Source organism: Garra rufa, chromosome 5 (assembly GCF_049309525.1).
Source record: "Garra rufa chromosome 5, GarRuf1.0, whole genome shotgun sequence".
In the NCBI taxonomy this organism is placed as follows: Eukaryota; Metazoa; Chordata; class Actinopteri; order Cypriniformes; family Cyprinidae; genus Garra; species Garra rufa.
In genome coordinates, this window is record NC_133365.1 from 38,393,177 (window position 1) to 38,409,875 (window position 16,699).

The window sequence follows — 16,699 nt, forward strand, 5'->3', positions numbered from 1 at the left end:
ATGTTGAGGCTGTGTAGTTTAATACATGCCGACCGCACATATGAGCGCTTATGATCAGCTCCGCGTCTCTGTGTAGGGGGCGGGACACTACGGACTCTAGAGAGCATTTGATTGGACAGAACGTTTGATGAGAAACTGAAGTGCACGGTGATATCATCCAAATCCTTGATTCATATTGGCGGATGTGACGAGACTGTAAATTTTGAATGCCCATATCTTGTAAACGCGAATTTTGTCTTTGTTTTGCAGCACACTAGCTTATAGATCACCTTAAGGCTAACATATTCATACTAAAAGCCAAAAAACTTTAATTTTGATTTCAGGGGGACTTTAAGTATCTTCTGTAGCTTCTGAAGGGGAGTACTATTTTTTTTTTATATTACATTTAGGCAATATTAGAGGTACACACCTTCATTCTGTTCAAAAGTTTACACCTCTGGCTCTTGATGCATAGTTTTTTCATCTGAAGCATCAGTGAGCATTTGGATCTTGATAATTGTTGCATATAAGTTTCAATTGTCCTCAGTGTAAAAAGATAGTCATTGTTGGAAAGGGTTCAAATACACAAAAATAGTGAAAAACCAAAGAATTTGTGGGACTTGGAGGATTTGAAGAACAGCAGTCAGTTTACTTGTTCAGGACAAACAAAGGACTCGTAAACAACTATCACTAAACAAAAAAAGAAAAAAAAGAATACACATTAAGTTAAAGTGTGTGTAAACTTTTAAACAGGGTCATTTTTATAAATTCAACTAATTTTCTCTTGTGGACTATATATAAATGTATTTTATGTGAAATATCTTATTCAGATCAGGACTAAATAAAAAATTAACATGCATTTTGTATGATCCCTATTATTTAGGTAAAATAATTAACATTTCATAGATTCTGCAAGGTGTATGTAAACTTTGGACTTCAACTGTATATTCCAAATATATTTTTCAATATAGCAATAAGCACATTTGTATATAATGTGAGTACATAGTATATTAAAACAACTAATATAAAGTGTAACCAACATAGGTCTGCAGAATATCTTTTCTAAATCAAAGTGGAGAGTAGCACATGTTAAATCTCCATGTGATCGCTGAAGTGATGCTATTAGATCATAGCAAACTATTTCAGGATTTTCAGGGAAACCTCTCGTGATGTTTAAGGAACTTCAAAATAGTCTGTTTCACTTTTGTGCAGCATCTGAACCACATGTGACACAATGGAGAAGTTAATAACATGACTGCAAACACAAAAACCAAATATAAACTGTTCTGCGAAAGATTTGAGGAACTGTAACCTTTAATCCTGGATTTATGTCATGCAGTTTAGTCATGGCTGTGAAGCAAAGGGGGAGACCCATACCACATGTCTGACTGCTTTATCATCTCTTTTACCAGAGTCATCAAAATTATTGTGTGCACAGATTTATTAGTTCATTTAATTTTATTGATTATGTAAGTTAATACAAACCAAAAGGAAAGTGAATGCATTTAATGGCTGTATTCTTTAAAAGGAATGAATAGCTTATGTATATGGAATACAGCTATTGAAATCATTTTTACTTTTCCTTTAATCTCATCAATAGCCAAACTATTAGAACTACATGCAATATGAAACTTAATTTCAGTCCAATTCTCATATGCATATGAATCATTTTTTTCATTACAGTGGCTTTAATTTTGTTTGTATATATATAGTTGAATTTTTTGTCTATGTTTGTTGAGTCAGGTGAGACTGTAATGTTCTAATATTGCGTGAATCCTGTCATATGTGCTTGAGTGTTGCACAAGGCTATTCCTCCCAAGTCAAATTTCCATGTACATAATTGAGTGAAGTGATTACGAAATGATTGTTATAAAAAAAAAAAAAAACTTTTTTTAAAAAAGTGCACTCAATCATGTTCTGTCTGTTACAATAGTTAGTTATCAGCAAATGTCAACACATTGCTCTAAGATGAATCATTGCATGGGAAATTTGCACTGAAAGGGTTTGTAATGTGAAACCTTTTGAAGAGGTAACTAAGGCAACTATTGTTCATCGGTTGTGATGTCATTTGAAGCTAATGCGCTCTTTTCATAGTCTTTACCAACATACAATACTCCAGGTCCATCCCTTCATTCTCATAAATTAGCACAGCCAAACAAGACATTTATCAAATTCTGTCAGTTCAATACATTTGCTGTACACTACTAGTCAAAAGTTTTTGAACAGTAAGATTCTTAATGTTTTTTTTAAGTCTGCTCGGCATGTCTGCATTTGGCATCTTAATTTGATCCAAAGCACAGCAAAACAGTAACATTTAAAAAAAAGTACTATTTAAAATAGCTTTTCTACTTGAATACATTTTAAAATGTAATTCATTCCCGTGATCAAAGCAAAATTTTCAACATCATTACTCTAGTCTTCAGTGTCACATGATCATTCTAATATGCTGCTTTGCTGTTCAAGAAACATTATTATCAATATTTAAAAGAATTGAGTACATTTTCTCCTAGATTTTTTTATGAATAGAAAAATCCAAAGATCAGTATTTATCTGAAATAAAAAGCTTTTGTAACGTTTTGTAACAACAGTAGCAACATTTTACTGGTTTTGTACTTTGGACCAAATTAAAGCTGGCTTGGTGAGCAAAAGAGACTTCTTTAAAAACATTAAAACATTACAAATTTTACTGTTCAAAAACTTTTGACTGGTAGTGTAAATGCAAATAGAAAACAAAACCTATAAAAGCTATAACTTATACAGAACCCAATTAATTTTAGAATCTCATCTAATACAGATTCCTATTGATTATACCACAAATTTATTAACTGCTGGATATTTTCTATATACTCCCTAGTGCAGGACACCTGTTACAGCTTATACATCACCATGACCACACGCCCCATGAGAGTGGGTAGTGAAATAAAATATACTCTGTCTAGATAATTATTACATTTTCTTATGTATTATTAATATTAGCAGCAGCGGTAGTGATAGTAGTAGCGAGTAATTAGCAAATAGTAGCGAGTAATTAATATATAAAACTCAAGAAAATAGGCGGTGTGTGCGATCACCAATTACACGACGTCCCAATGGCGCATTAGAGTTTCATTGGATGGACGCTATGACGCGCTTAGAGTTGTTGTAATGATTACCGGTTTATGACAATATTCACCTCCCAGGAATTCTGCAATGCCTGGTGTCGTATATAAAAGTTTCGAGAAGTGACATTTCTAATCTGTGCTATGCCAATAATGAATCAGAACGACACAACCGCGCGCATTGCCCACGTCTTCAGGGGAACATTTGTGCACTCCACCCCACGGGTTGCGGTTGAAATACTGCAGGACTGCATCTTAGGAGTCGACGATGAGGGCAAGGTTTGTTTAAAACTTAACTTTCATTACAATTTGTGTAGATTGTAGTAATATAAATGTTCCAGCAACATAACGTATTATATATATATATGATGCCAGTTGCCAATGATTTGTATAATTTCTATTCCTAACTCAAAAGCTTTTGTTTATAATGATGATTTTTACTTACTTTCTGAACAGATTGCATTTATTGAAAAAGATCAAGATGTGGCCAGTCTTTCAAAAACGTGGGGGTTTAAAACATCAGATATTAAACAGCTTGGACAATAGTGAGTACATCAGCATATATTCTATAGTCTAACATATGTAAGTCTTGCTTAAGTCTGTTCAGGGTGCGTACAGTCTGTTTGGCTTTCAGAGCAACCTTTCAACAGGTAATTAAGGAGAGCAATAACCTTTTTGCAACGCAGCTTTGTCGTCAACATGTCATTATTTGCGAAATAACAAGCATGTACAAGCCTGAAATCTTTTGATATTCATTGCCCTCACCTAGCTATTACTCTTACTCAATTAGCATTTAATTTCACCCTACAGTGAGTTTCTTATGCCTGGAATGGTTGATACACACATCCATGCGTCTCAGTATAGCTATTCTGGAACTGCCTTAGACCTGCCTCTTCTGGAGTGGCTAAACACGTACACATTCCCTGTGGAAGCCAAGTATAAAGACTTGGATTTTGCCAAAGATGTCTACTCTAAAGTTGTGGTAAGCTCATTTGAATGGACTAAATAAAGTCTAAATACACTAATAAACATAAAGAATCATTCTTAAGATAGGCAAATCATTAATGGATATAAAATGCATGTTGCAAATTACTTTTTTGTTGATTGTTCGTCATTGTAGAGGAGAACTTTAAAGAACGGCACCACTGCTGCTTGTTATTTTGCCACAATACACACCGATGCCTCTCTTCTGCTTGGAGAGCTTGCAGGTAAAACACATGCAACCAAGGACACACGCTGAAAGAATTCCCCCTGTGATTATGTCTGTGTTGGCAAACACTAACAAATCCTTTCTATAACCTTTGGAGTTTGTCTTGGTTTCCTATCTTGTCTTAGCTCTTGTTACTGCCAGCTTGTAACTGCATTTTATGTTTACCTTTTTTCATATTATTCTGTCTGAACTTAAAATATATTTTAAATCTTCTGTCCTTTATGTTGCTTTGTATAAAAATTATCTCACTAAATAATAAATCAATCATTGATTTTTAGATTGATATGCAGTATTTTGCTTCTTTCCCACTAGATAAGTTCGGACAAAGAGCTTTAGTGGGTAAAGTTTGCATGGACTGCAATTCTGCGGTTCCACAATACAAAGAAAGCCGAAGTGAATGTAAAGAGGAGACAGATCGGTGAGTTTTGGGGACTCTGTGATTGTACTGACACAATAGTGCCATGTACAATATACAAAATGACTGATTTGATGTCAGATTTTTTGTTATAAACCGAATATAAACTCCAGTCTGATCAACCAGCTTGGATATATGATTCTGCTTCTTCTTCTTCTTTGCAGTTTCATCAAAGAGCTTCTTAAAAAGGAGGTAAATGAATCATTCTTATTCATTTAATTGGTTTATTATATGATTACATTGTTAGCTGTTAGGCTAATCACAGTTGGTATTAAATAGATGTTTTCTCTGTAAAAAAATGTAATAGAAATATATTATCTGACTGTTTTAGTACCCGAATGTTAAGCCTGTGATCACTCCTCGATTCGCTCCATCGTGTTCCTCCTCACTGCTCAGTGAACTGGGTGAGATCGCCAATAACAATAAGCTTCACATTCAGGTTGGTTCTCATTTCACAAATAACCATCAGCTTGATAAACAGCAATTTACAATGGCTAAAGAACGTCCAGTTAACATACAAATCAATAATGGCATTGTTCACATGATGGAAGCTTGAAACGTGGTATGATGACTAAGAGTTTTTGCTTTACACATGGACATAGTAATTGTTATAGTAATAGAACCTTCAGTTCTTAAACTTTGAGTGTGTACAGCTTTGTGTACTGGCTTTAAAGATGAATGTTTGCATCCTGTTTAAATATTTAAAAATATGCACACGTTCAGATTCTCCATCAGCATTTATAATAGAGATTCTGTGCAATTTTGCTTTATAAAAATAATTTGAATTATAAACTATAAACAAATGCTGTAAATATTATAAACTGATATTCCACACTCAGTAGTTGTGAATAATTAACAGTTGAGCTGCTGTAAATCATAAGATAAACAGACTAAACTAACAGACACTAAGTAAAATGATTAACACCTGTTTTTCTGCAATCATTAAAACCTAAAGAGTCACATCAGTGAGAACAAAGAGGAAGTGGAGCTTGTGAAGACATTGTTCCCAGGCTGCAAATCCTACACTGATGTTTACCTCAAGCACAACCTGCTTACAGATAGGGTGAGTGGGATTCAGAGTGTCATTATCAAAGACCCGATGAAATATAAGTTTACATCTTACATATAATTCCACATAGATACCTTTGTTACTGATACTGTTGCAACATAACTATATAGCTTTAGTGAGTATATACAAAGTCCAAGTGTGTAAGTGTGAGGTAAGCATTACATAAACAAATCAGTTTCTTCTATCATTTCATGACAGTAGTACAGTAGTACACTTTCAGAACAAAAATTTACAGATAATGTACTCACCCCTTTGTCATCCAAGATGTTCTTGTCTTTCTTTCTTCAGTCATAAAGAAATTGTGTTTTTATGGAAAACATATCAGGATTTCTGTCCTTATAGTGGACTTCTATGGTGCCCCCGAGTTTGAACTTCCAAAATGCAGTTTAAATTCAGCTTCAAAGGGCTCTAAATAATCCCAGCCGAGAAAGAAGGGTCTTATCTAGCGAACCCATCGTCTTGCTTAATAAGACCCTTCTTTCCTCGGGCTGTGAACGTTTAGAGCCATTTGAAGCTGCATTTTGGAAGTTCAAACTCGGGGGCACCATAGAAGTCCATTATACGGAGAGAAATCCTGAAAGACATGAACATCTTGGATGACGAGGGGGTGAGTACATTATCTGTACATTTTTGTTCTGAAAGTGAACTACTCCTTTAAAATACTATGCATCTATAATGAGATGTATGGTTTTTAAAAACCGTAGTACAATTTCAAACCACATTTGCCCTTAAAAATAAATAAATAGGCAGGAACTCTTGGTGTAGAGTGGGGTTGAGTCGTTAAAATTGTGGCAACAAACATATGCAGCTGTTGGGCAATATACAGTTTTGTGAGTTTATTTATGAAGATATATGTGAATAAATTCATAAAAAGCTGCACAATATTTGATGAACCAATATGTTTTACTGAAGGTTTTGGTTTGTAGTCATTATCCCTGTGGATGTAAAGGGCTTCTGAATCATGTGCTTTGTAACAGAGTTTGTGATCAAAATTTCAGTACACTGGAGTGCATTGTAATTTGTTTGAGCATAGAGCATCTGAATAGATGATGCTCTTCCTCACTGATCTAGGACCAAGGGCAAATCCAATTTCTAACTTAAAGAGATCTAATGTCATTCCAAACCTGTAGGACCTTTGATAATCTTCAAAACACAAATTAAAGGAGTAGTTCACTTTCAGAAAAAAAAATTACAGATAATGTACTCACCTCCTTGTCATCCAAGATGTTCATATCTTTCTTTCTTCAGTCATAAGGAAATTATGTTTTTGAGGAAAACATTTCAGGATTTCTCTCCATATAATGGACTTCTATGGTGCCCCCGAATTCCAAAATGCAGCTTCAAACGATCACAGCCAAGGAAAAAACGATCGGTTATTTTCTAAAAAAAAAAAAAAATATATATATATATATATATATATATATATATATATATATATATATATATATATATATATAACAATTTATATACTTTAAACCTCAAATGCTTGTCTTGTCTAGCTCTGTGTTTACTCTGCGTAGAGATTAAAAAGTACATAAATTGTAAATGTTTTTAGAAAATAACAGATTGCTTCATGACCCTTCTTCCTCGGCTGGGATCATTTAGAGCCCTTTGAAGCTGCATTTAAACTGCATTTTGGAAGTTCAAACTCGGGGCACCATAGAAGTCCATTAAATGGAGAGAAATCCTGATTTTTTTTCCTCAAAAAGGAAAGAAAGAAAGACTAAAGAGAAGGAAAGACATGAACATTTTGGGGGTGAGTACATTATCTGTACATTTTTGTTCTGAAAGTGAACTACTCCTTTAAGATATTTTCGATGAAATCCAAGAGGTTTCCGACTCTGCATAGGCAGCAATGCAACTGACATGTTCAAGGCCCAGAAAGGTAGTAACATATTAAAATATCATTAAAAAATCCATGTGACATCAGTGGTTCAACCTGAATTTTATTAGGCTACAAGAATATTTTTTGTGTGCAAAGAAAACAAAAATAACATCTTTATTCAACAATTTCTTCTTGGATTTTATCAAAAATGTCTTAATTTGTGTTCAAAAGATGAAGGCCTTCTGGACTTAAAATGACATGAAGGTGAGTAATTAATCACAGAATTTTCATTTTTGGGTGAACTACACTTTTAGAAGTCCTATGATTTAAAGGAATAATTCACCTAATAAAAAAAGTGAATATTTACTCGTTTTCATTATTTACTCACACTAGTGTCAAAATCCTTTGATAATGATTTTAACCAAATCAGGATTTTCAGTGATCTGCCTCAAAAGAATTCATTGATTCATTCATTGCTATTCTGAAATGTATAGAAAAGTTATTTTGATTATAAAGCACCTTTCCAATTTTTGGAAATTATTTGCAGAATCTTAATATAAAAGTTTAGATTTGAGAATTGAAACAGGTTTGGAATTACATTATGTAAACTGACTATTGCAGACTGTAATGGCCCATGGTTGTTACCTAACTGATGAAGAACTGGAGATCTTCCATGAAACAGGATCTGCAATCTCTCACTGTCCTAACAGTAACATTTCGTAAGCCTTTACATACTCTTAGTATTCATTTTCAGATCCCTTTAACATATTCTAATACATGTTGTATCTTTTGATTTATTGTCTCTTTTTCTATCCCAGGATTTGCAGTGGCATGCTAAATGTGCGCAATGTTTTAAACCACAAAGTGAAATTGGGTTTAGGGACAGGTAAGGCTGTTTGCCAGTAGTGTTGTTTTTGACAACCATCTTAGATTTAGTCTTAGTCTTAGTCTTTTGGACTAAAATGGTTATTAGTTTTAGTCAAATTTTAGTCACTTCTATATGTGATAGTTTTAGTCCAATTTTAGTCTACGAAAAGTCAAGAAGGTTTTAGTCTAGTTTTAGTCGACGAAAAGTCAAAAAGGTTTTAGTCTAGTTTTAGTCAAAAAAAGGGGGAAAAAGTAGTCTTTTAACAAATTAATGTAGGTCAGTAAGTATTTTGCTGTTGGGTAGTGTCACTTATAAGTTGTGAAAATAGCAGATCTATAGTTCAACACAATGTGAGCTTCCGGATCGACTATTTTCACCAATAATTACAATAATGAAGGAATGTTTTAGAACATAAAAGACAAACAAGGATGGAATGCTAAAACGGCTTGCCATACTAGTATGGCAAAGAGCATTTAATGCTAAACGGCTTGCCATAGCGGCAGGTACTTTTTTCGGTTTTAATTGGCATGCACAATAAGCAGAAATGTCATGCATTTTAAACGTCTGACGGACCACCCACTAACATTTTCGTCTATTCTCGTCTCGTCAACGAAAACTCACACACGTCTCGTCATGTTTTAGTCATCAACGAGCCATTTTTATCTCGTCATCGTCTCGTTTTCGTCATGGAAAGAAGTGGCGTCAACGAAATGATTTCGTCATCGTCATCGTTGACGAAAACAACACTGTTTGCCAGGCCATTTTGTACATTATAGGGGGAAACTCTTTCTATGCAAAAGCTTTAAAGATAATATGTGTTTCTGCATGTTTTCGGCATTGAATTGTTTTGTGGCATCTGTAGATGTAGCAGGAGGCTATTCCCCATCCATGCTAGATGCCATTCGAAGAACTCTTGACACGTCCAAAGCCCTGACCATCCAGGACCCTCAGCATGAGACTCTGAGCTTTGAGGAAGTTTTCAGATTGGCAACACTTGGAGGCAGTGAAGGTAAGATTCCAGCTTTCATTGATAAACATGCTATTTAATACTAGGACAGTATATTATATAAACTTGCCTGGTTGTTTACCTCACTCCCTGCAGCCCTCTCACTGGATGATCAGATTGGAAACTTTGTGGTTGGGAAGGACTTTGATGCCCTGCGAGTAAATGTTTGCGTTCCTGATGGACCAATCGATTTGTTTCCTGGTGAAGGCCCCAAGGTTCGATAGATCTCCTGCTGATCTGTAATTCCCTCATACTGAGAAAACAACATCAATTGGTTAAATGTTTTTTTGTGTGGCCTTATGCAAACACACTAGTCTTGTTCAAATGAATCAATATCAATGAATATCTTTTGCATTCATTACAATTCTTTAATGTGTATAAATAAGGAATGCACCATTTAATGTGCCTTTTTTCATGCAGGTCATTTTGGAGAAGTTTTTAAATTTAGGTAAGCTGCTTTAAAACGTTTTGAAATGCTTTTTTAAATATCTCTTTAATTTAGAGATTCTCAATACACATATTTTCTTTAAATAGGTGATGATCGTAATATTACTGAAGTCTACGTGGCTGGACGACAAGTGGTTCCATTGCAAGATACATAGTTAATATGTTTTCTAGTTGTTTTATCAGAAATATAATACATCTACTCAGGACAATTGTTTTAAAAGTTCTATTTAGCTTTTACAAAGGATGTATTAGATTTATATTATTTAGTTAACATATTATTACATTTCTTTATTAAGCAAATATTGTTTATTTAAATTTCATCCACATGATTTAAAGATTTGACTAATGCTCAAATACTTTTTGTTTAATTTTTTATTACATGTTGTTTTGTCTTTTATTTACTAGTTGTGTTGATCATGGAAAAAATGTAGCAATATATTTTATATTAATGAAAAAATTATAATAAAAATGCTTTATTGTCATCCTGATATTTATTTAGATTCTTTTTTTTATGATAATACACAGCAAAAACTAGTATTTGTGACACCATCTCTCACACACAGCTATCATCAGAGGCTCTTAGCTGTCTGTCTCACCTGTTCTTTTACTGTTAATGACAGTTCTCAAGTAGGAACACAACTCTTGATTTGCTTCATGCCCACTACACAAGCAAGAGTTATAATTTAGTAGCAGCTAGTTTTTCATTCACGCTTCTAGACGTGTTTTAAATGTATAGAAGGTTTGCACTTACGTTACGGTTTAGTCAGTAACCTCGATGCATAATCATATTAGAGATACTCGGATGTAAACAACAGCATGGATTGCATGGTTAATGTACTACTGAATACGGTGCTAATTTATGCTGTCTAAACCACGGGAAAAAACGTGTGAAGGCTGCTAAATCATACAGAGGAGGACTTAGTACGCAGGAAAGTGCACAATATTTTAACAAACTAAAGTTAATAGGTGGTAAAGATACGTGCAAGCATATTGGCCTAATATTTCACCTACCTGACTGGGAAAGATAAGAACAAACACGTGATGTTGTCAAGATTCTTGCCCTAGAAATCCTGGTTCAGTTTAGCCAATCACAAACCCCTTTTGTTCCTCAGACAGTCTTTTGCACTCTTCTCCTTGGTGTGTTATAACTTTTGGCAGTCTATAATAGCCTACTCCAAATGTTTTTCCTGGTCTGACCGATTAGTACAGCCCAAAACAAAACATTTTCAGCATCAATAATCAGCAAAATATGCTAGATAAACCGCGTTTTTCTAATTATTCTATCATTTTTAAACATCGAGTTAAAAGATGTGGAATTGTTATATTCACAAACAGTAATTTGACACACAACAGTAGCCTACTATTTGAATTAATTCTAAGTAAATTACACCAAAAAATATGCATTTTTCCCTGTTTTAACAAAATCCTGAAAAGTTAATGTATTTGTCAGCTGCCGATTATTTGGCAAAAATAACTGATAACCACATGGAGGCGCTAAAAGACTGTTTTAAACTACACTCCAGTCTACCGCCTTACAGCGATGATGTCTCAATTAATCACACTAATGATATTAGCTAAGAAAAAACATTAAATATGATGTGCTTTAGTAAGTATGAGTCAAATTTGACTCATACTTTCACAATATACTCATATATACTCACATTTTATTTTAAAATATCATTAAACATGATTTACATTTTATATAATTTTCTGTTAGAATTGTAGATTATGCTGTTTTTCAATGGTGTGAAACATTTTTGTACATGTCATTATTTTATGCCATGCAACCTTGTATCTTTTTCGGGTGACGTTTCTATTTTTACCATAATGCCAACATTCCAGTTCTGAACTCTCGGTAAGTCAGGTCTTTCTTGTGTGTTTGGAAAATAATGTCTGAACACATTGCTCAGCAGGCAAATCTTGCTTTTATAATGACTACTGACTCATCATAAAAGAGAAGTCATGAACCTTCGACATATATTTAGGTGTCATTTACAAAAATGTTTGCAACATTTATGGAATATGTTATGGAATTACTTAATAATCACCCCATGAATTATATCAAGTATTAAAGGTATAGCTGATCCAAAATGAGTTTGTTCTGAATAGATTTAGAGAAATACATCACTTACTTAACAATGGATCTTCTGCAGTGAATGGATGTAATCAGAATGCCATATTTAATATATGAGGGTTTGCACTTACATCACAAATTGTTCAGGTACCCGATATGCGGCCATATTGGTGACTCGGATGTAACAGCACGGATTGCATGGTTAATGTCCTGCTAATTTATGCTGTCTAAACCATGTAAAAATGTGTGGAAGCTGCTAAGTCATATAGAGTAAGACTTAGTAGGCAGGAAAGGGCGCAATATTTTGACAAACTAAAATTAATAGGTGGTAAAGACACATATGAGCAGTATTAATTAAGATATAAGCTTAATATTTCACCTACCTACATGACTCAAACAAATGTTGTCAGGATTCTTGCCCTGGAAATCCTGGTTCAGGTTTGGCAGTCTATAATAGGCTACTCCAAATGTGTTTCCCTGTCCGACCAATTAATACAGCCCAAAACATGACAATAATTGTGCATTTTCAGCAGCAGTAATAAACAAATTATGCAAGTTTTGTTTGGTTCAGTGGCATTGTTTACGTTCAGTGCCGCTAATATGGCCAAATGATGACGCATTGCAAAAACGCTCTATATTTCGCGCAATATCCTGTGCATATTTCTCTCCTGTTTCAGACGAGATGACTTTTCACTGGGGAAAGCATCATGAAATGTTATTTTAGCTGGAAGTAATGGCTTGATATTAAAAACATCTTAACAATGGTTTTGTTTCTCACAAACTAAACTTAACTTCAAAAGATGTTACCTGAAGGACTGTGAAGATTGTTAAGATCATTATTGGATTATAGTGAATGTATTTTGATGAAGAAACAAACTCATCTACATCTGAGGGTGAGGGTGAGTACATTTTCACTGAGGGTGGGTAAATTTTCAGCAAATTTAAATTTTTGGGTAATATCGCTTTAAAAAATAATAGCAAATGAAATGAACTTTAAAACAGTCTGTTTTTTGCGTTCTAGTCCAAGGCTATACATCTAGCGAACAGCATAAAGTGTCCCCGAGCGAGAGAGAAGCAGAAGTGAGGGAGAGTGTATAAACATGGGAATGAAAGACAAAGAGGCACACAGTTGGGAGAGAGACAGAGAGAGGCATGAGTAAAGCGCATGTGAGTGGGCGGGGCTTCGCACGCAGACGCGGTCGACGCGGTGAGAGCATGTGAATGGAGAATAAGCGAGTCTGTGTCATATGCGATGACGTCATAATACCATCCAAACCCCGCCCCCTTCCTGTCGCCTCTCTCTTTTACAGAAGTGCTGAATCAGTCAGAGCTGGATCAGTCTGGCTGGACCACACAAGGTACATTAAATATTTGTAACAGGCGTGCATTAGCACTTACCAACAACTCAACTTTCTTGAAACATTATAAAGAACAGACGCTTGGCCATTAAATAGCTTTAATATGGTGCAGGAAGTTTATTGACTCCTTGTGTAAGATTCAATGAGTTCAAAGAGGTTCCCATATCTGTCATAATCCCCTCTCCTCATGTAATCTGATTGACTGGGAGGGTGAATGAATTTCCCGTGTGATCTACGGTGAGGAACACAAGCAGTTTTGTGAGCCGCACCCAGATACACAAGTTAAAGGGTGGTTTTACTCTGTGCTGTTAACTGATTACCATCTTCCTGACTACGCCTGAAGGAACAAAAGCTCGGTACACACGAAACACAGCAGGAAACAGCATGAGAACGTCCCGGTAAAGTTGAGAAAGGGAGAACATTTAAAATTGGAGTTTCCGGTGAATTGAGAATTGTGTCGGATTGGAGTGTTTACTTGCGCAAAGTATGGCTAGGTCGAGAGAGATTGTGTGAGATCACGGGTGGAATTCACTGCCCTAGTTCACTGCATCTGTCATAATCTGGTTAGGCTTTGTGACAGGCCAGCCATTCTTCTCTAGTTCAGTGTACACAGTTTAAAGCTGAAAAGCTAAGTTTGCTACCGTAAAATTCTCATTACACTGTTTCCATCCATTTTAATTACTGATGGAGAAATTCAAGATGAAACTGTGGAAATGTTATGAAATTGATCAGATATGAGACATTTAGCATTTCATGATTTTAAGCTTGAAACCAAAAAACATGTGCCATTGAGGTAAGAAAAATGTAACTTATTTCAAAGGGAAAACTTCTTAACTCATTGGCAGATTTGATTTTTCTTATTTTAAGCACAAATGTAGTTACATCAGCAGTCAAAAGTTTTTGAACAGTAAGATTTTAAATGTTTTTTTTTAGAGTCTCTTCTGCTCACTAAGCCTGCTTATATTTGACCCAAAATATAGCAAAATAGTAATATTTAGAAATATTATTCTATTTAAAATAACTGCTTTCTATTTGAATATATTTTAAATGTAATTTATTCCTGTGATCAAAGCTACATTTTCGGCATCATTACTCTTTGAGTGTCACACGATCCTTTAGAAATCATTCTTATATGCTGATTTGCTGTTCAAGAAATATTTATTAATATCAATATTCAAAACAGTTGAGTACATTTTTTTTTTCAGGATTCTTTGATGAATAGAATGATTCAAAGATCAGCATTTATCTGAAATAAATAGCTTTTGTAACATTATACACTATTCACCATTCAAAAGTTTGGAGTCAGCATAATTTTATTTTATTTTTTATTTTTGGGAGAGGTGATGGAAATGATAGACATACTTTTAATGAATACTAAATTTATCAATAGTAATGATAAAGACATTTATAATGTTACAAAATACTTCTATTTCAGATAAAGGCTGTTCTACTGAACTTTCTATTCATCAAAGAAACCTGAAAAAAAAATTACTCAGCTGTATTCAACATAATAATAATAATAATAATACATGTTTTTTCTGAGCAGCAAATCAGAATATTACAATGATTTCTGAAGGATCATGTGACTGGAGTAATGATGCTAAAAATTAAGCTTTGAAATCACAGAAATAAATTACATTTTAAAATATATTAAAATAGAAAACAGTCATTTTAAATAGTAAAAAATATTTACATTTTGTACTGTTTCTCCTGTACTTTGTATCAAATAAATGCAGGATTGTTGAGCAGAAGAGACTTAAAAATCTCACTGTTTAAAAAGGTTTGACTGGTCAGCAATAGTGGTAGTGTAATTTTGATACAGTTTTTCAGAAAACGAGACTGAATATGTGTAATTTTTCATTTATAAGTAAGTGTTTCTTGATTTAAGAAGGTTTTGATATTTTTACTAGAAAACAAAAGAAAATCACTTTTTACAGTGAACAGTTTAGCCATCAATATCCCATTTATATTGATTTGTAACATCCCATTTAATAATGTAACTGGTGATAAATAGATTCGTAATATTTGTTGTATTTTGGTTTCTTAATATTTTTACCTGGTCATTTACACAGCATTTAAATCAGAAATTCCTAAACTTTTTTTGTCATCTGAATCCTTTTTGGCCTAAAATATATTTTCTTTAAGTACACCCTAAGATATTTCAATTATTTAACCTCTCGTTCACAGCTCTCTGATGTCAGTTTATTAATGCTCAAATGACATACAGGTAAACAAGTTCTTTTTTCAAATTATTAAAAAAATAATTATTAGTCAGTTTAAAGCTTTTCAACTGACCCCAGTTTCAGTAAATTATTTAAAAACTACTTTAAAAGAGTTTTCCAAAATTCTGAAAAAAAAAAAATAATAATTCTTTCCCTTTTCCACTATTTTCACCTCAAACCTACATTTTCCTTGTTATGACCGTGATGCCCATTCCTGCTTCATTCCTCCCGGCACGCACAAGCTCCATAATTGCTTTAACACGAAACTCTTTCTTAAAGCTCCTCTGTCTCGTGGTTCTAAGCCTTGCCCTCTTCTCCTCAGCCAAACTCTCAACTGAGAAGCCAATTTACAGCCTCTGACTTGCACAAGGATTAACGTGGGAAGAACACGCGCAACTGTGTGTGAAAAACCATCTGCTCCCCCGCCAAACAAATCCTACGTCCTGCTTTAATTCAGCCACAGGTCATGTACTTTCACTCCTGATTCAAAGTTCTAAACCACACAGTTTTTCTGATCAGCTTACTTTCCTGTTCAACTACGCCTCTATGTATCCTCAGTCGCCCCTCCCTCTGACACCTGTCTACACACAGTGGCGTAGGCATCTGCCCTCAACATCTGTCACCACCCGTCACCGTGATGTCATCAACCCAGACCGGCTTAACGCCCAGCCCCCTCTGTACAAATACAGAGAGCGAGCCACAGACGCTGAGTAGTCAGAGTATGACAATAGCACCGTATGACTGGACAGTGTCAAAACAAAATTTCCCTTTAAGAGATGTACTTTAAAGGTAGCCTGGAAAAGTAGATCCTATGAATATCCTGTGTTTGAGTGAGGGTGACACTGAGGGTTCACAGCAGCTGTTGTCATTCCTCAGAGGGTGACACACACCTCTCCAGCTGTTACTAGGTCAGGCAGGATTGTCAAATCTGCTTTGGTTGGGAGTACAGAAGTGCTAAAGGTTGTCGGGACAGCTGTCGTGAAAACAGGATGTCTGTGCGTCAGCAGCCGGGACAGGTGTGCGAAACAAACAACATGTGAAAAAAATCTACAATCTGGGCCGTCTGCTGTTTGTCATTCAGTATATGATATGGTGGAATTTCCTCCAAAGACAACAGAACAACGTGAC

The 16,699-nt window shown here is 34.7% G+C and overlaps 1 protein-coding gene across 1 annotated transcript; it reads left to right on the forward strand.

Annotated features, from left to right (window-relative positions):
• Positions 1-3,143: 3,143 nt before the first annotated feature.
• On the forward strand, positions 3,144-10,399 carry gda (guanine deaminase). The gene is made up of 14 exons (XM_073840520.1): positions 3,144-3,356; positions 3,534-3,622; positions 3,888-4,059; positions 4,198-4,285; positions 4,600-4,705; positions 4,867-4,894; positions 5,034-5,141; positions 5,658-5,765; positions 8,218-8,315; positions 8,415-8,482; positions 9,327-9,473; positions 9,567-9,685; positions 9,891-9,918; positions 10,005-10,399. The coding sequence occupies exons 1-14, from the start codon at positions 3,222-3,224 to the stop codon at positions 10,070-10,072; spliced, it is 1,362 nt and encodes a 453-aa protein (XP_073696621.1). The 5' UTR covers positions 3,144-3,221; the 3' UTR covers positions 10,073-10,399.
• Positions 10,400-16,699: the final 6,300 nt, after the last annotated feature.